We start from the raw sequence: 25,361 nt of genomic DNA on the forward strand, positions 1-25,361 counted from the left end.
GACTGCCCACTCGAGATACAAATAACTCCAGTATAAGGAGACTAGAAGAGTTAAGAGACAAGGACCAAAAGGACTTTGGGGCAATTTCCATTAAGTAGGAAGACAAAAGCAGGAAGCTCTTCTGCTTGTAAGTTTTTATCACGTAGTGGCACATCTGGCTTTTGGGTGGAGTTTGCTGGTCTATCATGATACCTGCGTTCCACTGTGTCCTCCATTGGCTATTTCCAACACGTAGAATTTAGTTCTACCAAAGCATTTTTATAAAGCACTTGTGGTTTTTTTTTGTTGGTATTCTTGCACTTGAACTGTAGGAGAAAGTGGTGCTCTGGTCAAACCAAGTCCAGATGAACCTGGCCTCGACCTTCCAAGGAGCATCCCGGAAGCCTCAGTCCAGCCTGGAGCTAAGGGGACAGAAGGCATTTGGAGCAGCCCTTGCCAACTTCTTTTTATTTATTTATTTATTTTGCTTGTCTTTGTCCCTCACTAAACATTGATCCCTCAAGAAAAGTGAGCTGGATTAAAATCAGATCAGTTCTCTAAAACAGATCCAAGTGGCTTCCCCTAAAAAGACATTGCTAAGGCCCTCTCTCTGCTTCCTGTGCTTACTGTACTTGTTCTGGTCTATCTCTCTGCCCTCCCAGAACTTCTGGGAGGGCAGGGATGTCTGTTCACCAGCAGATCCCCGAGGTCCTCACCACATCCCTGGGCTGTGAACAAATCATTTTCTTTTTCAATAAGAAACAGGGCAAAATGTATTGAGCTCCTTTTTTTAAAAGCCTTTGATGCTGGATTTGTACTCATTATTGAAAATGTAGAAAACAGACAAGAACCAGAAGCAAAAAGTTATCACCAAGAATCATGACGGCATGTTTCTTTGCAGGATCTTTTTTCTGTGTGTGTAAAATCTTTTGCCTAGCACGAGATCATAAATGTCCTCTTCCACTTTTATTTCTGTATCTATTGAGCACCTGCTGTGTAGCAGGAACTGTGCTAGGCCCTGTAGATGCTTGAGATGGACCTTAGAATGCAAAAGGTATTTCTGAAGCAGAGAAGCAGGGGTCCCGTAATTAAGGCAGAGGAACTCCACCTTCAGGTTTTAAGATTGTGGAGAATGAACTTTCAGCTGCAAGGGCAGCCAGAAAGGGCACCATAACAGAAATTCGCACCTAGATCTAGTGTCTCATAATGACCCTGCCAGAAATACTTGTTTGATACAATAGAAAAATTTCCAAGATTTGTCAAAAGTTTTCAGAAAAGGCCAGAATTGCAGTCAATAAGGTCAGTTTGACTGGGACCATTCCCTAAGCCGTCTTTCTGTTAAAGACATTGATGTTTTTAAAATGAGGGTTGTAATGAACTGTTTTGGCCCTGTGGCCAGCTAATCAGAATGGACAAAGCTTTTCTGATCAACTTGTCAATTACTGAGCAAGGGGTTACCAGGGCAGGACCTGGGCTCAAAGTATGACATGAATGATGTTCTGTAATCCTCACAACACCGTATGAAGTTGATAGCTGTAATTCCCATGTTGCAAATGATAAAAACAGAGCTTTCTCTATTTTTTATTCTTATTTTTCATTCTTTTTATATTCTTTATTTTTTATTCTTAGTTGATTCACTGTTGGTTTCAGGTGTACAGCAAAGTGATTGAGTTATACACATACTTACATACATACATATGTATTTTTTTAGTTTCCTTTCCATTACGGCTCGTTACAAGAAATAGAATATAGTTCCCTGTGTTATACAGTAGGTCCTTGTTGTTTATCTATTTTATATATAGTAATATGTATCAAACTCTTAATCTATCCCTTCCCCTGACTTTCCCCCTGGTACCCAGTTTGTCTTCTGTGTAGAGCTTTCTTACATGTCAAGGAATCCTGGCTCAGAGGGTCACTTGCTCAAGGATGCACAGCTAGTGAGCAACAGAGCAGGAATTTGAACCCAGGTGTGTAAACCGTCACCCGTGCTGTACTAGGGCCGTCCAGGGGGACAAAAGCTATGGGAAGCGGTGCTGGGAGCAAATACTCCCCATCCCCCGCCCCCCACCCCTGCCCCAGGTTACTTTTCTCCCAGTCATCCCACAAATACGCAAAGACGGAATTCCATAATAATAGTTAATGGTGGTGCTCAGCTAACCCTTCATACTTGCAGTGTAAGCTCAGAAGATGTCCTTGGATGCTCAAAAACTGGGGATGTCAAACCAAGAGAAGAGCAAAGGAACAGAGAGATGAAGTTTTAACTTGAGTGGTAGCTGTCAGCCGTTCTTCAGCCCTGCAGCACAAGGCACTTAGATTGACTGTCTACCACCTCCTGCCCTGGGGCTTTCAGGCCCAAGCACGAGGTAGTGAGAGGAAGAAGTGTAGCAGAGCAGGCAGAAAGACAGAGGTTCAGATGGTGTCTCTGCCAGACACTGGCTCTGAGATTTTCAGCCAGTTTCTTAGCTTTTCTGGGTCTCAATTTCCTCATCTATAAAAAGGTCGTATCGCTGAGAGCTGCTATGAAGATTAAATAAGATAATATTTGCGAAGTGCTTAGCATGGCATCTGGCACAGAGCAAATCCCTTAATAAAGAGAGTTATTAACATGAAGTTGCCTGCTTGTGAATCATTTTGTCACAAGGTTATGGAATAATTCCTTTATTACAAACCTACAAACTTAGAAAGCCTAATTTTCCAAAAGACAGAGAAAGGAAAGATGGAACGCAAGTTGTAATATTGTCTAACTTTGTTTTTATAGGAGCCATGGAAATTTACACTAGAGACAGCAAGACAGATTGTCAAGAAATCCCCAACTCTGGTAAGCAACCGACAGGGGGCAGTGCCGGCATTTTCCCGCACCTTCACCTTCCCCTGGTCCCTGCTCTCACACTCCAAAGGCCAGGGGCTACTCCGGATGCAAGCCCATAACATGTCACAGTAGAAGTGGGATTGAAGTAGGAGTACAAGCTCCTTCCTCTGTTGTCCTCCTCCTTTCTCTCTACAGCAGTGTCTCTCAGCCTCCGCACTGGTGACATTTGGGGCTGGGTGATCCTTTGTTGTAGGCACTGTCCTGGGTGCTGTAGGAAGTTCAGCAGCATCCCTGTCCTCTACCCACTAGAGGCTGGCAGCACCATCCACCCCTCCCCAGTCATGACAAACAAAAATGTCTCCTGACATTGCCAAATGTCCTCTGGCACTCATTGTTGAGAACTGCTGCCTTCCAGTGGATCATTTTGGAGGAGGCTGTATCCTCCTACCCCTCCACTTTCTAAACACGTGACTTAGGCTGAGCCTCAGTTCTCCTGTCAGTGAGATGGAGACAATGGCAGTGTCCTTTCTCTAACATGGGCATGAGGACTAAGAGTTGATGTGCATGATGTACCTGGTGTCATACGCGGGACTTACCAAGCACTCAATAAATGCTACCTAAAACCATCGCTATTAGTGTTCCCTTCCCCTCATATGTCCCCTTTGCAATCACAGTTTTATTCTACAGGTAGAATACTTAGTTCAAGTTAGTTATCAATAAGCCAGATATTTGATTTAGGTCCTAGTTGCCAGTCAGCCCCAGTTGAAAAGGAAGCAGAAAGGTAAACCTCTGAAGAATGGTGTCTGCCTCAGTGCTACCGGTCTTGGCAGGAAGGGAGCATTCATCAGAGATGAGAGGTCATGGCCTGCCTTTGGCTTCTCCCTGCTGGCCCACTCACCCTTCACCTGACGCAATACATTCAAGGTAGTATTGATTTGGCAACATAGAAATAAAGGGAAGGAAAATTCCTCTTGGCTCAGCTTACCAGATTTAGCAGATAAAAATGGAGGATGGCAAATTAAATTTGAATTTCAGATAAACAATGAATAATTTTTAATATAAGTATGTCCAGTGCAGTATTTTATTTGGCAACCCTACTTGTGGGAGGCACGTGGGTTTTGATGTACAAGGCTGATAAGCTGGCATCTCTACACAATCGATTAATCAATCACAATGTCTGCATTGCCAACTATTATTTATTTCAGTGAGTAATTAAAGGCTGACGATAGCTGGTTCTGCTAATCTGCTTAAGCCATTGAACAAGAAATTGAAACATCTCATGGAACCCTCGACCACCACCTTTAGAACTCTAAACAGAACTGAAAATAATACAGCTTTTCTCTCATTCTTCTTGATATGCATTTAAAAACTTATTCTCAGGGCATTGTTTACTTCACTAGCACAAACTGCCTTGGCATTAACTCAAAGGCTAATTAGGATTTTACAATTTTTCATTTCTGTCACCCGAATTGCAAGCATAATTCATGGGGCAAGATTCCAATCATTCCTTGCAAGAAGCCAAAAAAAAAAAAAAGAAAAAGAAAGAAAGAAAATCAACTGAACAATTTAACAATTTTAAAAAAACTTCTCAAAAACCTCTTCCAATTTATTTACTCTCTAGATTAAGGCTATCAAGGAGAAAATAATCAGGAAATGCAAATATAAGCATCTTTGAAAAACTGCTCAGAGGATATTGGCTGCAATTAATTCCATTGTGACGGCTGATATAACTGCAGACCTGGCCAGGATGCAGAAAGAAACACACATAGGTTGCATATCATTTCAGCACTACCTGTCAGATGGTGAATCCAGACTGGGGAAGAGTTAAGCACTGTTGAAGGGAGTGAAATGTTCCAGAGAAGATCTGCATCTCAAGGAGGCCCTGAGAGGCTGCTCATGGGAAGGTTTCATGGATTTGGCAGAGCACTGAGCATCTAAGGGTTTAGTGTATCTGAGTTATGGCATCAGTTTATTTAATTCTCATGAAAACTCCTACAAAGTAGATAGCATATTTTTGTTATCAACCTCGCTTTACAAATGAGAGGACTACAGATAAATAATTCACTCACTCCAAAAAGCTAGGAAGTGAGAAACCCATCCTTTAATTCCAGAATTAGCTTCTTCCAGGCTTCTCCCCTTTCCACTATTCCAGTAGCTCTCAACCAGACCTCCTCAGCGCTGAATTTCAGGAAGCACCATTTGCCTCACAGGCTACGTTGATATTAGAATCATGCAGTGCACAAACTGGACAGCCGTACGTGATGGCCCTGATCGCAAACCTACCTACCCAAAAGAACCGTCTGTAAAGCTTTTAAACATTGTTGCTATTCAAGCTGGCCCCAAGTAAAATTTAATCCAAGTTAAATTCAAGTAATATACAACAGGGGCTGAAAAGCACTTCCTCAAGCAGATTCAATTTTAAGTTGGCTATGTACAGAAGAATGCTTGCCCTTCTCCTTTGACCCTCTGCTTATCCCAGTCCCCACATTTTTCCTTTATTCAACCCCTGCTTGTTGTTCTGTAGTCATTTAACTTCCTGAGGTGGGAAAGCTGCAGAAGCCTGCAGAAGCTGGTTAAACTGATGGCAAAATGAAGATGCTGCATGACTTCTGTGCCCAGAGACAGCCCGGATTTGAGACTTTCATTTTAGATGTGATTACATACAGCCAGAAGTGATATTTTAAATCCATTGCTGAGTTAATAACAGCCCACATTTTGCCTCTGTCTAGTAAGGTTCGAATTGAAAGGAATGGGCTGTCAAACATGCAGGCTAGGACTTCTGCAGTGCTGCTCTGTGTCCGTCTAAGTTCTCTTTGCAAGTAAATTATACGAAGTTAGTTTTTCTTATACTGTGTGATGGAAAGACTGGATGATCTTCCAGAAACCTATATCTTCAACAGAAGGGGTTCTGGGGGTCCCTGGACAACTTACATCATCTACAGCACACATCCTAGATCCAGTTTCTGCACAATGAATGTCAGAGATGGCTGCAGCCTTCAGGCTGAATTTTGACAGTGAACAGCTGTGCAGTTAGAACATTTTACTCCATTGCACCTCTTGTGTAGTAGTTGTCAGGCTGCCCGTATAATTTTTGATGTGTTGGTTATCATCAGTGTTAAAGTCTACATTGCCATTAACTTAATTAGACCAAGGCCTTCAGACTGAAGTAAGTATTAAAAGAAGTAGTGCAAACATTCAAATGCAACCTGACTTTGAGCTCTGGGTCTCAGCATGTGTCTCTATTTCCAAACTGCCACCAACGTTGGTATCATTGCATGCCGGCGTTTGTTTTACAGTGTGTCTGTCTATACTGCTCATCTCAGTCAGTTACCAGGTCTGAACACCCCTTCTTTTCACCACCATCCCCCTCCTCCTACCTTTCATCAGTGGTTCCCAACCAGTGACAATGTTGTCCTCCCATCTCTTGCCTGGCGACATTTGACAATGCCTGGGGACATTTAGGGGCTGCTGGCATATAGTGGCTAAATGCCAGATGTGCTTCTAAACATCCTACAATGCACAGGACAGGCCCACAGCAAAGAATTACTCAGCAGTGGTGCTGACGTTAGAAACCCCAGGATCAGGCCTCGAGGTCCTTAGACCAGTTGGCAGGGGATCAGACCTGCCCACAAGTGTCCCCACCCCATCTTGCCTCCTCCAGCCCTTCAAGTCACTTTCAGTGATACCCTTTCTGAAATACAAATATGATCCCTCTGCTTAACACCTTCAAGGATTCCCCGCTGCCCTCAGGATAACACATGCAGCACCCTAGGCTTGTCCTGATGCCTGTCTCCTCCCGTGGTTTACCATGTTCTCACAGTTCCTTACATTCCAGCCGGGTTGAATCTTTTGGCGGTCTTCGAAGACGCCAGCCCTGCTCATCCTCTGCGCAGAGCCGTGCCTCTCCGGCTTTGGCGTGCACTCCAACAACTTGAGACCTTGTCCAAATGCAGGTTCTGGTTCAACAGGTCGGCCTTGGGGCCTGAGACTCTATTTCTAACAGTCCCCAGATGACATCAGTGCTCCTGGTTTGTGATGACACTTTCATCAGGTCGGACCTAGGGCAGTGGTTATCAAACCTTCGTGAGCATCGGAATGACCTGAAGGCTATGAAAACACAGATTCCCAGGAACTGCCTCAGGCTTTCCAATTCAGTAGATCAGGGTGGATATCAAGTCTGAAAACTGCATTTGGAGTTGAAAAGCATAGAGCATCTGTCTCTCCCTTCCTTCATGACTTCTGGATCATCGCCTGCCTCCTCCTCCAGTTCCTAGAGAGTCACAACGCCTGGACCACTGCAGACTCCACAGAGCGTGGTAAGGGCTGGGCTGTCCACTCCTGCACTCCGCTAGGCAGTGAGCTCCATGAGACAATGACAGCCTCTTCTGCCTCCCCATCTTGCATGTGGATGAGGGTGCTAGTCAGGATGGTTCTCATCCTACATCACAATGATCCTTAAAGCTCTCATTTATAACCAAAAAAAAGGTTGCCTGTTAGCTTTTGCCAGGATCAAAATATTGCCAGCTGTTCACACAACTTACAGCCATCTGAAGGACTCTTGGCGCTGGCGGGAATCACTACAGGTTTCCGGATACGCGGAAGTAGAGCATTCCTATGGAATCTTTCCTAAGGCTAAGAAGCAATTACCTTAGGACAGTCTTGCTACAGATGCACGAAATAAATCGAGATGAAGCACAGAGGCCCAGAGACACAGCTCAAAGCCGTGGCAGCCTGATGCTGAGATGCTGAGTGTGGTCCCGGGCAAGAGCTGGGCAGTGCCACGCTCCCTGCCCGGGGTGTGCACTGCCGCTATACTGGCTCCTGCAGAACAAATGATAAACACTGTTTTTACTTTTCGCCTTTTTTTTGTAAGAGTGAAAAGCCTCTTCAGATTTCTTTCAGTTGATGAGAATAGGTACTAACGTCGGTCTTTCACAGAAGCGAAGTGACGTAAAGTGAACTTTTGAAAAGCAGGGGATCCCTGTCGATCCCTCCCTTTGTGGATAAATGCTGGGTCCTAACTTTTCTGCCCTACTGTTTTTTTTTTTTCTTTTGTCTGAGTGCGGAAACCACAATCTTTCTAAAAGCCCTACTTAGTAAAAAGCCAGGGATTTTAATTTATCCCACAGCTAGAGTCTCATGGAAACTGCTGTCTAAAATCCCTTTGCTCATGAAGCTTTGAAGGGCTTCGTCTGCACACCTCTCCTGCCCTCCCCCCAACCCCCAGGGAAGGGGCCTGCCTTCCTCCTTCTCCCTAAGCTGTGTCTCTCCTATTAGTCTTCACTTTACCTCATAACAGGATGGAATTAGTTTATTTGAAAATGTTCAATGTTCCAAATGTTTATTTGAAAAAAAGATATTTTTAAAATCCCACACCTAGTACAGCAAGGAGAGGAATGTCGTTTGAGTAGAATGGACCAAGGTGGGCCCGACCCTTTCGGGAAGAGGGTGGGGAAGAGGAGAAGGTGGGACTAGCTGGCTGAGGGGAGAGATGGGGAGCCTTCAGCCTGAGGATCCAGCATGAACAAAGGCACAGGGTCCGGATGACTATGCGTATGGGGTCAGGAACAAGAGATAAATTTAGTTAAGTAAGATGGCCCAGATTCTGGAGGAAGAAGAGTCGAGAAATCCAGACTGTGGAGCCAAGAGGAGAGGAAGGGTCTTTAGAAGTTGGAGAACCATTTCTTGAATGAAACAACTCTTTTTGTTTTTCTTTTTTTTCCTCCAGACATATTCCCGAAGTCGTTCTGATATTTGTTCACTCCCGTTTTTGGCCAAGATCTGTCAGAAGATTAAATCGTACGTACACAAGTTCTCCCTTCCTGAGCACTGGCAGGGGAGAGCATCTCTGAAAGTCCCTGTTTTCTAATGACTAAAATGATCCTCAAAGTTAAAAGGCTTCTTCCTGGAGGTGAAAGTGTTTCTTGCTCATGACATGTACAGAAACTAGAAGACAAATCAGCTCAGAACAAATCATTTTCGAAATAAACTGAATACCAGCATCTTTGAACCTCCAAGCCCGATTTACACCTCCGGCTGGAACGCAGCCTGCCTGCCGGTGAGACTTTTGAGTGGCCAGGGGACAGCCCCTCCTTGCTGTGTAAGATGCAGACAAGGTTGGCCACTCGTCATGGCAGGGACTCTTCGAGCATCTTTTGTGCAAGGCACTCACAAGGCTGGAAGGAGCCCAAACTATTATCTAAAAATCTAACTCTGATACATGTGAACAGGGTTCCGAATGCAGAGACGCTGTCCAGAGTTCCCAAACCCTCCTGTCTCAGTTTAAAATCCCGCACTTCAGCTCTGCCCTGAGACTGATGTTGTGCTGGATGTCATAGTAATCACTGTCCAAAACATTAAAAGATGCAGCAGTGTCCCGAGAGGCACGTTGGCCTAAGAGGCAAAATAGCATCAGTTCCACCTTCCACTCGAGTGAGTGCGGTGGTCCTGCCGCCAGGCAGTACACAGCTGCTGTTCTAGGGGCCAGATGCTGAGCTTTCAGTATGTTTCTGCACTGAGTGCTGCACTCCATGAAGTGGGGATTATTATTATTCCCATTTCACAGAGAAGGAAACTGAGTCTTAAAGAATTGGCTTCTCCCAGCCACGAGGACCCAAGACACACCCCCAGGTATACTGAACCCCACTTGTTCTTTGGAAACATCCATGTTCTTGGCTCCTGCGCAATGCCACCTCTGGAGCCAGCTTTGAGGACTTGAGCTGCATAACGTCTCTGAGCCTCAGTTTCCCCATATCTAAGCTTAAGGTATAATAGACTCATTTAGAAAGTTTTTAAAATTCAGACTCTTTGGCCTGAGACCTGGTGAGAGAGCACCGTTCCGAGGCTCCCGGTTGTTCGTGTCCTCCCCAGTGACCACCTTCTAGTTCAGGAGCTGCACCACAGATGCTCCATGTACAGATGATGCTTTAATGACTGAAAATAATGTTCCTTCGCTGTGAGACATTTCCTGAGACCATGCCCTGTCCTGGCCCCCGGCGCTTTTATTCTTATTCTCTTGCAGGGACTTCCGATCGCTTGAGCCAGTTCTAGTCTGGCCTGGCTCTCGCTGGGAAGGGTTAGAGGGGAGAACTCGCCAGAAGTGAGAATGAGGCCACACATCTGGACTGAGAGGCAGTATCCATTTCCTAGGGGTGGCTTAGAACAACAGAAATGTCTTCTTCCGCAGTTCTGCAGGCTGGAAGTCTGAAAGCAAGGTGTTGACAGCTCCCACTGAGACTCTGCTCCTTGTAAGATTCCCTTCCTTGCCTCTTAGCTTCTGGTGGTGGCCGTCCATCCTTGACATCCCTGAGCTTAAAGCCACGTCACTCCAATCTCTGCCTCCATCTTTGTATATGGTCCTTCTCCCTGTGTGTCTGTCTTTTTCTTTTGCAAGGTCACCAGTCTTATTAGATTAGGTCCCACTCTAATGACCTCGTCTTCACTTGTAAACATCTGCAAAGACTCTCTTTCTGAGTAAGTTCACCCTCACAGGGACTGGGAGTTAGAACCCCAACATATCTTTTTGGTGAACACAGTTCAACCCACAGCAGAGGCACTTTTCCTATGTTCCTCCATCCTTCATCTCATGAGCTTTATGGGAGCTAAATCCCCTGAACATCCCCGCCTCTGCTGTGAAAGTGTCTCAGGAGAGGAGGAGGCTATGCTTCTGACCCACATTCTGAGGCTTTTGGGGATCCATTAAAAATGTTTCCTGTTTCATTTGCCCCCACGAGCTCCTGCAAGCCAGCTGTGCAAAGTTCTGGCCTGGATCCCAGAAACAGTTGTCAACACCCCTTTTCATGAATAGAGGTGGAGGCAGAAAGCATCAGGACATGAGGAGTGAAGGGGAAATACCAGACATGAAATAAGATGCTGGGAGGCTGAGGTGCAGCCAGGTCCCAGGCCCTCGGTCATTTCATCATGCCTAGCGCTTGCTGAATTGAGATCCCTGTCCCCTCCTTCCTGAAGTCATCATTGCATTTTCTGTGTCAAATGTGGACCAGCAAGATCCAAAATGACAACTCTTCAATTGAACCACCTTAAAAAACTGAATTCAAGAGCATCTTGGACAGGGATTTTCCTGGCTCCATTTAAAAGGGAAATTCTTCTTTTATGAAAAAGCAAAAGCATTTTGCTTTTTTTTCTTCCTAAAAGTCATTGTGCTTCTGGTATAATTTGTACCAGGTCACAATTTATTCAGTGCTGTCTGGTTTACAAAGCACATTTAAATGCAGCCTCATTTATTCTTCAAAACAACCTGTGGTTTAGTAATAATAATGACAAATGAAAGTTATCTGGTAGTGTCTATACACCAGGAACCCTTGTAAATGCAACCCTATAGGCAGACACTTTATTTGTCCCCTTTTTAAAAATGTAAAGTCATTGTTCCAAGTTCACAGAGATAATTATGGATAAATCTGACGCTTGAACCCAGCAGCCTGGTTACAAAGGCCAGGCTCAGAGCCACTATGTTGTCTGTCCCTTGACTCTTAGCCCCACTTTCAGATGAGCAGGTAGGTTCTAGATCATTTAATGCCTGACCCACCAGCACAGTCTGCACGTGGTAGCGACCAGACCTGCAGGTAATCCTTCCATAAAGTCCCCTCCAGCAAGAATGCCTTTCCCTCTTCCTGCCTCTCCCTGACCCCATCCTGTTTGGTCTAATGCCTTCAAAATACAGTGGAGGTGTCTCCACCACGGGAAGTTTTCCAGCTCCAGCCTAGCTCCATAGGCTTGGCCAGCTACTACCATGGGGCAGCCAAGTTGCGTTGTTGTTGTTGTTGTTGTTGCTGTTTTGATTAGAATTCACAGCACCTACACATTGCCTATTTTTTATCTTGACGATGGTAAGTCAGATGGGTTTCTCTTAATAATCTCTTCTTTTTATTGAATTTCCAAATGCATCAACCCACATACGTATTGTTTCACATAAATGCACACAGACTATCATATCCTACGTTAATTGTGTTTGTAACTCATCATTCTTTTCTTTTCTTTTTTCATTTGTTCCTTCTTCCTCATGCCCTGCTCTTTCCACCCACATTAGTCTCTGTCCCCACCACAAGGTGTGCCATGTCAGTAGGGCAGGGCGTATCCTCCCAAGGTTTTCTCTGCTCCCATTTCATCTTGCAGAGATGCATGTGACACATCCCACACCCGCACGCAGAGAAACAGAGCCGCTCTGGCCCCAGCGTGCTGCCTCGGACTCAAATGTGAGGCTAATACACATGGAAATTTCATTCTCCCTATTTTTCTTTTGTTGTAATGCCCCAGTTTCATGACATAATTTTAGGGACTTTGAACTTGAATAGGTGGCCATTATGTAACAAAAAACATTCAGCTGCAATTACAGTTGCTCGCCGGACCAAGCCTGCTAGCCGGACCCCAGGCAGTCACGGGGTGGTGGCAGCAAGCAGGTGATTAGCTGCACCAACCAGCGCGATCACAGTGGTTCTAGGTATTTTCACTGTTAGCGTCTTTGCCTTAAACATCTTTGCTGCAAACATTTCCACCGCATAGCTAGTTAGCCATGAAGCAATTTTGCTGTAAAAGATAAAACAGTGAAAGATAAAAGAGAGACATTAAAAAGGACATAATGAAACATGAAAAGTGAATAACAGAATTAAGGAGACTTCATTGAAAATACAACTATCTGAATGTATTTAAAGTCTGTGGAGATTTCATGGCAATACTGCACAAATAACTAACTGATCTTAATTTGTGGCTTGTCCCTAAGCACTTGTCTTCCAAGGCTTCCATTCTCAGCATTTTACGCGTTGTTTTTGCTTGTTGGTTCTTCTCCTCATTGAGCATCACACTTTTTCCCTAAAATTTCTTCCTTCATTAAGAGAGGTATCAGTTCCCAAATACTAGGATGCACATTTACACCTGAGCTTTGTATTGCATTCTGAAAGCCTGTGTACTGCTGGTTGTTCTTGGCATATTGTCACATGTATGTTGATGAACATTCCAAAGTTCTATGGGAAGTGTGAGTTCAAATCTGCCCCTTTCAGACACTCAGCCTCTTTCTCCTCCGTTGTAGTGTGTTTCAAAATGAGAAACCAGCTCTTGGGGCAAATCATCATCATCTGTCATAATTTTTGTATCATTATCTCAAACTATCACCGAGTCATTGTACCTTTTATGGTAAAATTGCATTATGGTCAATTAGTTATGCAGTGAAAATGTTTGTGGCAAAAATGTTTGTTGCAAAGGTGCTTTCGGATAGGAAATTTATGGTGATAATACCAGACGTGCATAACTGGATGAAACATTTGTGTGGCTCAGAACCTGAAAATCTGAAGCAAGTCCATGGATTGGATTCAGGATGTCTCCAGAAACCAAAATGTCATAAGAGCAGACTCCTGACTCTTGTTTGCCCAACCCTAGAAGCCATCCTTGCAATACTGTTAGCATTGCAAATAGTAATTAAAAAAAGCTGAGGTTTTGTGAGTATTTATCACATGCTTGGGACAGGTCTTCCATGCTTCACATGTAGCAACTCATTTAGTCTTTACAACAGCCTTAAGAAGCAGGTACTGACATTGGCCCCATTTGCAGATGAGGTCACAGATGTACACAAAGGTTAAATACTTTGCTTAGGTTATATATCAAGTAGAAGCAGACCTGGGATTCAAACCCAGGGAATCTAATTTCAGAACTTAGAACTATGTTACAGGGCATCCACTAGCTTTTCCTTCCTACTTGAACACCTGTCCCCCATTTCTTGCTTTGAAAATGCTTTCTCATCCTTTAGCTTTCACCTTAAGATCACCGCCTACCCTGTATAGAGTTAGAAATGTTTTTCCTCTTGGTGCACAGCCCTCTTATGCATTTTTTCCATAGTGCTGTATTTATTTATTGAAGCATTATTTTCCCTCATCCATCATTAAGCTCTTCTGGCACAGGAAATGTATCTTATATTCATCCCTGATACCTAATATGATGTCTGGCACATGGCAGGACTCCAGAAATGCCTGTGGAATGAATGAGTAAATGAATGAATGGAATGAATATTCTAACATACAACCAGATCCCTGTAAGGTTACACAAGGTATCAGGTTTAGATCAAATTTTGCAGAAGTAGTAGTAGTGAAAGTCAACAATGCTTTATCCAAAACCTTGGAGCCAGATGTGATTTGGAATTTGGCATTTCCCAGATTTTAAGAAAGTAACATACGGTGCGTATACTGTAACTCACCTAACACTCCCAGCACCTCCTGATCAAACACATTTATATTTCGGCAGTGAAATGTATGAATATTCAAAGTAAGGTAAAGCTTTTGAATTGCCTTGGATCAGTTGAGGTCAAGTTTTGCCACCAAATGAATTTGCTGCAAAGTTGAAAATAAAATACAACTCTTGTTTTTCAGAGCTGTTTGGATTTGGGGACTGTGAATAAGGGATTGTAGAGCTGATATAAGTTGTGGTTTATGCTATTTCTTTTTATATTACCCCACTTTTTTTTATATTATCCCAGCATCATCTATTTTTTATTCTTATTTTTTATTGTCATGTAGTTGATTTACAATGTTAGTTTCAGGTGTACAGCGAAACGAATCAGTTATATATATATATATATATATACACACATATATTTTTTCAGTTTCTTTTCCACTATAGCTCATTGCAAGAAATTGAATATAGTTTCCTGTGCTAATCAATAGTTTATGCTACTTTAAATGACCAAATACCCTCTTCCGTCTAGAATGTATGGCTCTGGTTCGTCACTTTGAGCCTTTAAAATAAACAGGTGGTGAAGGGAAGGTATAGCTCAGTGGTAAAGTGCCTGCCTAGCATGCACAAGGTCCTGGGTTCAATCCCCAGCACCTCCATCAATAAATAAATAAACCTGATTACCTCCCCCCACTTAATTAATTAATTAATTAAGCAAGTGAAGTTTAACTTAATGAACTGGCTTTCTAATTCTGGAGACAACTAAAGTGTTCCTTCTTTCAAGGACAAACTCTCATCCCAAAGATGGCAAAGGTAGGAGGGAACACCTTTGGCATCCTTAGTGAGACCTTTCACCCAGCACACTTTCTCAGACTGAAAATACGGCTATTTGGGTTTGCTCATTCTCTTGCTCGCTCCCTCCCTTTCCCTCTCCCCCTGTGTCTCCTCCTTTTCTCAACTAGAAAAATGAAACAGCTATCCAAGAGGTCAAATGAGCACATGGGAGAAAACTTCCTAGTCTTACAGGAGATGTCATCTCCGAAGAGGCCTGTGACGTGGCCTTCAGGTGGGGCCGCCGTCCCAGAGTTCGTGAGGCAGGCTCCACACTACCAGTCAGGCTCCGCGCTGGCTCTGGCCGAACTCACTTGCCTTGAGGCTCTCAGAACTGCTGAGAAGCCCTCGATTCAACAGACAGCTTACTAAATCCTGTGAAAGGTCGTGTGACTCTACAGTCTAGGCTCCAACAGTTGCCTTGCCCGCCATCTGACTGCACTTCCCTGCCGCCCTGCGAGTGATTTCCCTGGAGGGAAAGCAGTGTTTGGCATTTGGAAGCAGGGAAAAGTCTGGGAGTGAGGACACGGGGGAAGTCCTCACTCAGGGGAAGTGTCCAGGATTTTGGCCTGAATTGCTTGTTTATCGATCACATCAGAGTTTCCCACGCTCACGAATGGGAGTGAAAGTTGCCAGCTGACAACGAAATGCCTCACAGTTCTTAGAATAAGTGGTTTCAAAGAGTAGACTCTTAAGAAAAGACATCTATCACAGAATGTGTAAAATGTGTACAATCGGTAGTACTGAGCTCATTGATCGGACCAAAAAGACAGTCTCCTTCTTTCCAAGGGACCCCAGCACCCATTTCCCATGCCCTCTAAAACTTCACTTCATTATTTCACTTCCCCAGTATAGGGCAAGTAAAATGTCAGCGGGAAAATAGTTCTGTCGGGTGAGGGGCAGGGATGAGCAGCTTGGCTGGTGCTTTCATTTTATTTTTAAAATTTTTATTTAGACCCTTAATTTTGTTTTTAGAATGGGCTTCTGTCACATAAACTCAACACAGCCCTATCTGAAAATGTGTCTATTTGTTTTCACAAACACAATTTCTTTTTTCTCAGCTCACAGGTGTTTTGTTTTCTTTTTTCTAGAGCTATACAAAATTCTGTGCCATCCCAAGATGTAGATTCAGACAAATACAGTGTTTTCCCAGTAAGTATTTTAAAGAGTAACCAGATGTTCACTAAATACTACATTGCTTCCTACAAATTCCCTTCCTTTAATAAGACAAGATTGAATGCCATTTGACTACATTATTAATTTGATAATACACCATTTTACGATTTTTACAGAATTTTTGGTATCTAATATATGGACTGTCAAAGTGGATCTTGTCCTAGACTATTTTTGTTTCCTGAAGCTATTCCCAGCTAGAATTCTCCATGGGGATAACAGTTATCTTGAAGTATGTTGTGAATTATTTCAGAAATTCTTAAACCTATTTTTAACTTAACTCTTTTAAAGTGTATGTGTGTGTGTGTGTGTGTGTGTGTGTGTGTTTGTATTTGTGTTTGGGTGTGTGTTTGTTTGAGAACAGTTAGAATGTCAGGATGCTCTCTGTGAAAGCCAACAAGCAAGTAATAGATGTCACAAACTCTCCAAAGCTATTGGGATCTCAGATATTCTGACTGGGGATGCAAGAAATGAGAACATTGTTTGACATTCTCATGACTCTTGACTCTTTCAAATCAGACACGTCAAAAATATCACAAATCCATGCAATTAACCAGTTTGGCTTGAGATTTTTTTAATTATCCAGTAAAATGATTAATCATTTGACCAAATAAACCGATTGTTTTGGGGTCTGAGAAAATTGATAATTAATAGGGAAAGTTCAGGGAGTTGGATGGTCCTGCTGTTTGTGAAAGTGCAACGCACACACATGAACATACATGTATACACAGACACGTGTGTAAAACATGCATTCACATAACCACGCCCATAAATGCACATATGTCCACATACATGCACACTCACACACCTGCACCCCCATACACCCACAAGCAGCAGCAAGCACCCAACAGCACATACACACACACACACACACACACACACACACACACACACACACACACACACACACAGTCACATATAAAACACTACCACCTGTGATTGGCCCTAGTACTATATTACATTTCACCTCACACAGGATGTCTTAGCATATTATATTAATCTTAATTTTCTTAGTGATTTCTAGTGTTCCTAGGCTGTATTTGAATTAAGAACTGCAGGTGTTAGTATTTTTCAGACAGGTCTGATGGGCTTTCACTGTGGATATTTCAAGGCAGAACTGAACCCCTTCTGTGTGTGCTGTTCGATTTCAGACACTGCGGGGCTATCACTGGCGAGGGAGAGACTGTAACGACAGAAACAAGACGGTGTACCCGGGTAGAAGGTAAAAGTCTCTCTGGTCACTGATTTTGAAAATGACTTTCTGAAAAGGAGGCAGGAGGCATCATTATCTCCCCTAGCCTAGGGGATTGGTGCTTACAGAGAGGAAGGACCTCCTTGTCCCGACTGAAGTAAAGCTCAGTAAAAAAAACAGTATTTGTTCATTCATTTGTCCAAGACATGTTCATCAAGCACACACTAACTGCCAAGCACTCTGCATCATGTTGGGTGGTAAACAAAACAGAAATGGGTCCCCTCTTGTGGAATTTACAGTCTAGTGGAAGAAATAAGTGAGTGGACGGGTTATGGTGGATGTTTATCCAGCCTCCTGCACGAGTTCTACGGGAAGCACTGGACCCAGGAAGAGTAGCCTTTCCCAGCAGGAGTAAGGAGAGGAGCCCAGGTCACACTGTAGTTCCGGGCTGATGTTCAGCCACTCATATCCAGACTTCAGAAATGGATATGCCAACCTTCATCTTGGCTGTGACTACAGTGCCGAAGCATTAAATCAACCAGATCTCTGGGACTTTAGAGGCACAATTTAAATGGTTTCACCTGTCTAAATAAAATAGACTGCAGATTGGTTCATTATGCTCATCAGCACTGTTCCACAACAATACGGTCCATGAATATAGTCAAGCATGAAAAGGCTGAATTTGGTTCACAGTTCCTAGCCAGCAGCCAAAGCCAAGATAATGACAAAGAGGCCAGGAGAGGCTTCTGTGTGCCACAACACACAATGGAGTGTAGCACTTTTCCTTGAAGAAACTGTTGTCTATTATTGACGCTTGGAGTAGCACTCATTCATCCATGCATTCATTCATTCACTCGTGAAGCTAACATTCAGAGTGACAGTGTATGCCAAAGACCAATGTTGGTGTTTCCTTTGTAGGCCAGACAATTGGGATGCACATCAGGATTCCAACTGTAATGGCATTTGGGTAAGCAACCAAATTCAAATTTACCCCTATTCTCTTACTTTCTGCCCTCCTTAAGAGCACACAGCCTCTTTGCTTTAGTCAGACCCAAGGAAGAAGATCTAATGTAGACTACAGTGACTCTCTCTCTGCTGTTTGCAAGAGGGATGTAGAATTCCGATCCCACTTGAAGAGTGTCAATGAATAATGAGAGTTGAGGCTTTCAGTCACAGCCCCTGTAAGCCTTGCTTACTCACATCTAATCCCTTTATTCTGTTTTGAACAGTGTGAAATTAAATGGAGAGTGGTGTTAGCAAAGTTTTCTAGCAACCCAAACAGCTGTTGGAGCTAACTGCATGCTGTCATCATTTTATTGTAGCCTCCCCCCACCCCCATTTTGTAAGGTTACTCAGGCAGCATGGAAATTACCCTATGGTTACCCTGCTACCTACATCTTGAGACTTCTAATGCTGATGCCCCAGTTCCCTATAAATAATGGATTTTCAGCTTCCAGGTAAAGAAAAGGGAAGGAAGGAGAAAAGCCAACCAAACCTTTATCTAAGGGCAGCAACAGCAGCGGACCCAAGTTTTGTGAGGTCTTGAGCTTACGTGATATGAGGGGTCCTTACGCAAAAAAAAAAAAAAAAAAGAGACTACCAAATACAAAATCATGTATGAAAGTATAATTAATTAGAATAAGAAAAAAATCCTAATAAATGATTGGAGTCTTGGAAATTCAGGCCCGTTTCTTTCGAGACCTCTTTTCCAATTTACCAGGAGTGCTTACGTGGAAACATTGTTCTGAGTGCAGTCTGGCGTCTCCTTTCCATCTAAAACACTCTAAAGCTCCCAGGACTCACACAGGTGGGGATCATACAAATAAGGAGCCTTGAAATTTCGGATTCCCCAGCTTCAAGATAAATCCCCTTTGGGGGGAGCGTGTAGCTCAGTGGTAGAGTGCACACTTAGCATGCACAAGGTCCTGGGTTCAATCCCCAGCACCTCCATTAGAAAATAAATAAATAAACCTAGTTTTTCCCCCCCAAAAAATTTTTTTTAAAAAAGATAAATTGCCTCTGAATAGTTACCTAATTTTCTGCTTGGATAAGGAGGAGAAAGTCTCTGTAAATAGCTTCCTCTCTTCAGGACACATGGCTTCTGGGATATGGAGAGCAAGACACATTGTACCCCAGTATAGCCCAGCCCACCCACCCTATCATCAGTCACACTGCCTTTTCATGAGAAGGAGAAGACATTACCCCTAGACCTTAAGGTATCATGGTGTCAAGACCCCCAACCTCACTTCTGGATTTCTCAGTCTCATCCTATTGACATTTGGGATCATTCTTTATGGTTTGGACTGCCTTGTAAATTACAGGATGGTCAGCAGCATTGCTGGCCCCTCCCCACTAAATGCCAGTAGTTCCCCCTTCCCTACTGTAACAACCAAAGATGTCTCCAGACATTGCCAAAGTCCCTTGGGGTAGAGATGGTGGCGGGGGATCAGCCCTGTTGAGAATCCCTGCTCTAGAAGCACCAATCCTTAGGTGCTGGAGGTGTCAGGACACTGAGAGCTTCTGCTCAGAGACTGCTAGACCCTGTGTCCCAGCCACTGAATGGGCCCTCAGTGACACTCCCAGCACTCAGAGCCCTGGCCTGCAGCCCACTCTATGAGATGGTCCTTATTCCTGCCCCCAGTTCCTTAAAGCCCAACTCACTTACATAGACTTGCTTTGTTGGATTAAAGGCTCAAGAGATTATATAGGGTTTTATCTACTGTTTTGCCTTTGTGCTTTTAAAGCCATTTGGGAAGGACTTCGTATATATGTCTCATAAATTTAAAAACAAATTGCTAATCTCATCATTTCTCTTTTAAAGGGTGTTGATCCAAAAGATGGAATTCCATATGAGAAGAAATTCTGTGAAGGTATGAACTGTAAATAAGTCACTGTCCTTATGACAATAGAATATCAGTTTCTAGTCTGAGTCAGCTTGAAGGGAACAGACCACCTAAGTGAGAAAGTGCCTGATGTGACAACATAATGTTGACCAATTTATGTTTCTTTTCATGACAGATTACAAAAAGACATGAAAGAGATTATAGAAAAATGAGGCAGAATCTAGACAAAGCAAAATGGAATTTGTTTAACTGATTCCTTAATTGAGGTATTGGAAACTTTAATGATAATATTTTAAAAGGCTGCAAGATAGATAACAGGTCACTGAAATCTTTTTTCCAAATAAAAAACCAAGTGGAGATGATCATTTTCAATCTTCTCCACGTCCTTCTCAATACTCTGCAAGGTCAGACGTCCGGGTTTGTACTGACAGAGTCCTTGTGCCTGCTGGGCTAGAGACTCGTATCTGGGTGACTTGGGGGAGACCCCCAGGCTGTATCCTTGAGAGTTCCCAAAAATACCTGAGCAAAAGCTCTGGACTCTAAATACCCAAATGCCACACACACCTGGGCTACCAGGACTTCTGGGAGAAAGCTATTACAACCCACATAGTACTAAAAACACAGTCCTGGTAATGCCCAAAGAGTTTCAAACAAGACCCTATGGTAGCACCACTGTTTTATATTTAGGCAATGCTTTCCCCTAACATTTAGAATTTCATAAATTTGTTCATTCAACAGATATTTCCTGGATGCCTATTCCTATTATGTTCCAAGGGCTCTGAGTTTTCATGGACGGTGGTGATACAGCCCTTGCCCTCCATATCAACTTTTGTCTTTGAGCTGTCAAAGGAGTAGGATGGGGTAGAAAATGTAAGGACCCAATACATAGTTATGCAGTTTAGAAGTGCTTGTAGGATGAATAAAAGAATGAATTACCAAACTTAACGAATAAATAAACTCAGATCTGAGTGGAATCCTGGTGTGAGGCCCTAGGGTCGCTGTGGGAAGTCTCACAGAGTCCCCGAATCCCAGCCATTCCTTGATGTCCTGGGCTTCCTCGGTCCCCATCTGTGTGGCCAAGGGCCAGCTGTCACGAGGTCCCAAGATAGGGAGCCACTGGCATGAGGCTGGGCCATCCTCAGCTTGATTTGGGGGGTTGGAGGTGGGGGAAGGAGGCTGTCCTCTCTGACTCTGGGAGGTATCAGTTGATTCTTTCAGGATCTTAAGGGATTTGGAAGAGTACATGCATCACCTGTGGGTGAGTGATTTGTGTAGATGGGCCTCAGAATCAGATTAAGTGATTCTTAACCTCCAAACACATAGAGCAGCACAGAGACCTCGATATCTCCATCTCCCCGCTGATCAGCCATAATCATCCATCCAGTGCTTTTACGTATATAGAGTAAGGACTTTAAAAGACCATAACATCTCTGAAAAATCAAAATTGCTCCATGAGATCACTCATTCTTATAAAGTGAATTATAACAGAAACAGGAGTGTCTTCCAAGAAAGCAATTTTCAAAACCAAAATTTAGGGCCTATTTCTGAATTCAGATAAAGTTTTGATGCTTTTATTCATCCATCATTCACTTAAGATGTTGCACAGCAGTTTGTTTTATGCTGAGCTGGGAAACACACCTGCATCTGCACAGCTCAGCTCGCAGTCTCCATGGCCTAGAAATCTCATCCAGCTCCTAAATGCTCTGCCCCTCACCCTCCAGCATGCGAGAAGTGGCACTGCTGCATCGCTCTTACGATGCTCTGTGCACGGAACACGCACCAGGATACGTGCTCACCTAACTGCCCAACCTGGAGGCTCCAAACTACTTGAGTGCAGAAGTAATGCAAATAAATTGTGCCCCCCAGGTTCACAGCCCAGGGGAATCATTTTGCTGGGAGACTCGGCTGGGGCTCATTTTCACATCGCTCCCGAATGGATCACAGCTTCGCAGATGTCTTTGGTAAGTAATTTTGGTGGTAATCGTCCCGGATGCGCTGGCCTTTGTGTTAGCTTCCCCCTTGCTCTCTCTAGATGTGCTGCCAATTCCAAACAGGTGCAAATGCCCCTCCTCAGCACAATATGCCATAAAAGGCACAGTCCACAGCCACTTCAGTGCAGTGCAGTTCAAACAATGTGATGAGAACAGGCTCACATTAGAGCCATCCTGGACGTTAGAGAAGGCAGATGGAAAGGAAGGAGCCAGGTGGGAAGGAGACTTGGGCACTGTGAGGAAGCCCTTGCCCTCCAACCACTGCGGGATGTGGTTACCGCCTACGAAATGGAAACTCTGATCCAGGGACATTAAATTACAGAAATCATAAGTTCTTCCTTAACCTCTTTTCTCAGACTGAAGAAATCAAACATGACCCTGAACACTCTCTGGTTGAACCTCTCACAAGTGCCCAAACTTGGAAAACATAGACCTCCCTTCTAAGGATGAGCAGAGAAACATTTGAACATACTAAAAAATGTTCCTAATCTGCCAAGAAGAGAGTGCTTTTGAAAAAAAGCCTGCTATAAGAAAGTGACATTTTGTGAGATAATTAAATTCAGATTCTCAGCAATAATTTTGAGGAGATTAGACTCGGGGGGAAAAGGAACACTCTGAGGTCAGGGAAGACTCATTTTAGGTGAAACAATAATAGCCTGATGTAAAAATGCAGTGGCCATACTGACCAGCAAAAAATAGGGTGAGCCAACCAGTTAGCCAACTGGGAAAATTCTGGAACTCAGATAAGACGTACAGGGAAGGTCCTGGAGATTGAATAGGAAACCCAGAAGAAGAGAACACGTCAGACAGAGAGGAAATGGTGACCAAATAAAGAATAAAAGGTAGTAATTTTCTTGAGTTGAGGAAATCCTTGACTTCAATTCAAAACCCCACTAAATGCCAGAGAGTATAAAATAGACTCTCCTCACCATGTCTTTCTTTTCTTTTTTATTCCAAATATAAACAGAAATCTTGCAATCATTCTGCCCAACCAGCAACTAGGAGACATACTAGGAGGAAAAATCCTTTTGGCATCAGACTTCTCTCTCAACAGTAAATTTCAGGAAACAGTAGTATGGCCTCTCCAGCATTTTGAGGGCTGTGTGTCAAAAGTGCTCTATCTAATTGCCAAGATACTGTTCTTACATGAGGGCCACAGAAACGTATGCTCAGTCATTCAAAGATTCAGAAAACATAACAGATTTATGCCTTCCTGAAAAAAATTATTTTAAGAAGAATTCCAGTCTCTCTGAGCATGATATTATAAGAGGAAGGCAAAAAAAAATATGTTATTACTAGATTTAATTACAGAAAATTTTCAACTGTATGCAATGTCAAAAAATTCGTAAAATTGAAAGACAAATGAAAAACTAGAAGAATATTTATAACACGTAAGACAAGATTTAAATCCTAATAACAGAGTTCCTGCATATCAATAATGAAAAAACAATCTAATTTTTTAGTGATCAAGAAATGATCAATAAATATAAAAAATTTCATCTTTAGTAGTAATCAAAGAAAAACAAATTAAAACAACAATGCAGTATCGTTTATTATCTGTCAAAAAGGCAAAGGTTTAAAAGTGATAAAAGCCTACTTTTAGCAAGAATGTGGTGAAACGGACGTTCATTCACCACCAATGAGAGTTTCAGTTGCTAGAACTTCTCTGAAAGGCAAGTTGACAATATGCATAAAGTGACCTTAAAATGTTTGTGATTTTAACCAGCAATTCTGCTTCTGAAAATTTATCTTTAAAACTAATGTCCTTTGCTCAAGAATCTGTGTACATGAGTGTTCATCAAAGACATTTATAAGAGCAAAAATGAAAAAAGAAATTAAAAAATCAAAAAATAGATTAAATATGTGAAAATACTATATTTATAAAGTGAAATATTATGCAACTGTTAATACATATATTATAAACACATTTCTTACCAAGAAAACATATTTATGATAATTTGTTAGGGGGCAAAACCAGGTTACAGGATAGTAATATATGAGCCAGTTTTTCTGAGTATATGTGTGTTCATGTGTTGCAAAGAAAATAATTGGAAGGTTGTAGATTAGTATGTCAACACTGGTATCTTTGGATGGTAAAATTCTGGGTAAATTTTTTTCTAATTTTTCTTCAATGAATTTTTGTTATGTATGTACCAAACGTTTGAGGGATTGTTTTATTTGGTCTTAAGCAAATAGCTAAGGAAACCAGCTAAAGAATACTAAAGCATCACTTTTTTTTAATCTTCATAAAAGCCATCTTAGGTAGGTGTTATTACAACATAGCCTCATAGTACTTTACAGACAAGTACTCAGAGAGGTTGAGTGGACTGCCTAAGGTCACACAGCCAAGAGGTGCAAAACCACTTCCTGCTAGCATTATCTTGAACAAGCCACCTAACCAGAAACTCTGTAAATGCTGATAGGAACCATCGTAGGCAAGGCCATGTGCTTCGGTGAGCTAAGGTCTGTGAAAATGCTTTGGAAACTGTATGTTGGATTCAGGACAAAAAAAAGTAGATAGATGCACAGTTCATGCAGTGCAGTGGTGGCGGCTAGCCAGGCTGGTCTGTGTCCTCATGCTTGGCCTTCCTAGCCCACACCTGGCCTCTGCAGGCTGAGGTGAGGGGTGCCTCTCACTTTAGGGTCCTCAGGGTGGGGACAGCCTCTCTCTCACTCTCACTGGAGCCAGCAGCTCCCTCTGCAGGGTGCTAAGTCTCTAGGGAAGAGAAAGACCCACTGAAAAGACACTTTAAAGAAATCACTCCCGCAGTCCAGCAGCCAGCCCCCTCGCAGAGTCCTGACAATTGGCATTTGGATTGTAGCATTTTTTCTCTGCTCTTTGCAACGACACAAGGATTGAAATACTGCAGATCAGCAATTGTTGGCTTGGGTTGGGCTTATTTCCCACCCAACCTCTGTCACTCTTTGGCAGTAAATGAGTAGTTTTGAGAAATGACTATAAGAATGGCAATGATGTAGGGCCAATGAGAAGCCCACATGAGACGTAATAGTAATTGGAATTCATGAGTTTCATCAGTATGTCAATAATGTTTTTGGTGGTAGGGACAACACTACAGTTTTAGTGTCATTTTCTCATCTATTTCAAGCCTTTGATGTCTCTCCCAGTTAACACTCTTCAAGCTAAAAGTTAGGTACTCTGAGCCTGGGCCACTTCTGTGGGATATCATTTGATAAGAATGAAAGATGGGACAAGAAGAATAAAACAGAGAGATTTTGCTTAGAAAGTTACCCCCACCATTCTAAACTTGTCTAGAGTCAGTAGGGCAGTGGGGCTCAGCCGTCCCCATGAGGGAAGGGAGGGGTGCTTCTCCTCACTGTTAGGAGGCTACTAAGAGACTTGCATAAGT

General features: G+C 43.0%; 1 protein-coding gene across 5 annotated transcripts in view; it reads left to right on the forward strand.

Annotated features, from left to right (window-relative positions):
• Positions 1-25,361, forward strand: part of AOAH (acyloxyacyl hydrolase) — a 244,830-nt gene that overhangs the window by 126,301 nt on the left and 93,168 nt on the right. For all 5 annotated transcript variants that reach the window (XM_032483716.1, XM_032483717.1, XM_006191548.3 and 2 more), the window contains 7 exons: positions 2,738-2,797; positions 8,517-8,587; positions 15,886-15,946; positions 17,119-17,189; positions 18,078-18,126; positions 19,981-20,029; positions 21,869-21,963. In XM_032483716.1, the coding sequence (XP_032339607.1) occupies positions 2,738-2,797; positions 8,517-8,587; positions 15,886-15,946; positions 17,119-17,189; positions 18,078-18,126; positions 19,981-20,029; positions 21,869-21,963 (456 nt within the window). The remainder of the gene's footprint in view (positions 1-2,737; positions 2,798-8,516; positions 8,588-15,885; positions 15,947-17,118; positions 17,190-18,077; positions 18,127-19,980; positions 20,030-21,868; positions 21,964-25,361) is intronic.

This window comes from Camelus ferus, chromosome 7 (assembly GCF_009834535.1).
Source record: "Camelus ferus isolate YT-003-E chromosome 7, BCGSAC_Cfer_1.0, whole genome shotgun sequence".
Taxonomy (NCBI): domain Eukaryota; kingdom Metazoa; phylum Chordata; class Mammalia; order Artiodactyla; family Camelidae; genus Camelus; species Camelus ferus.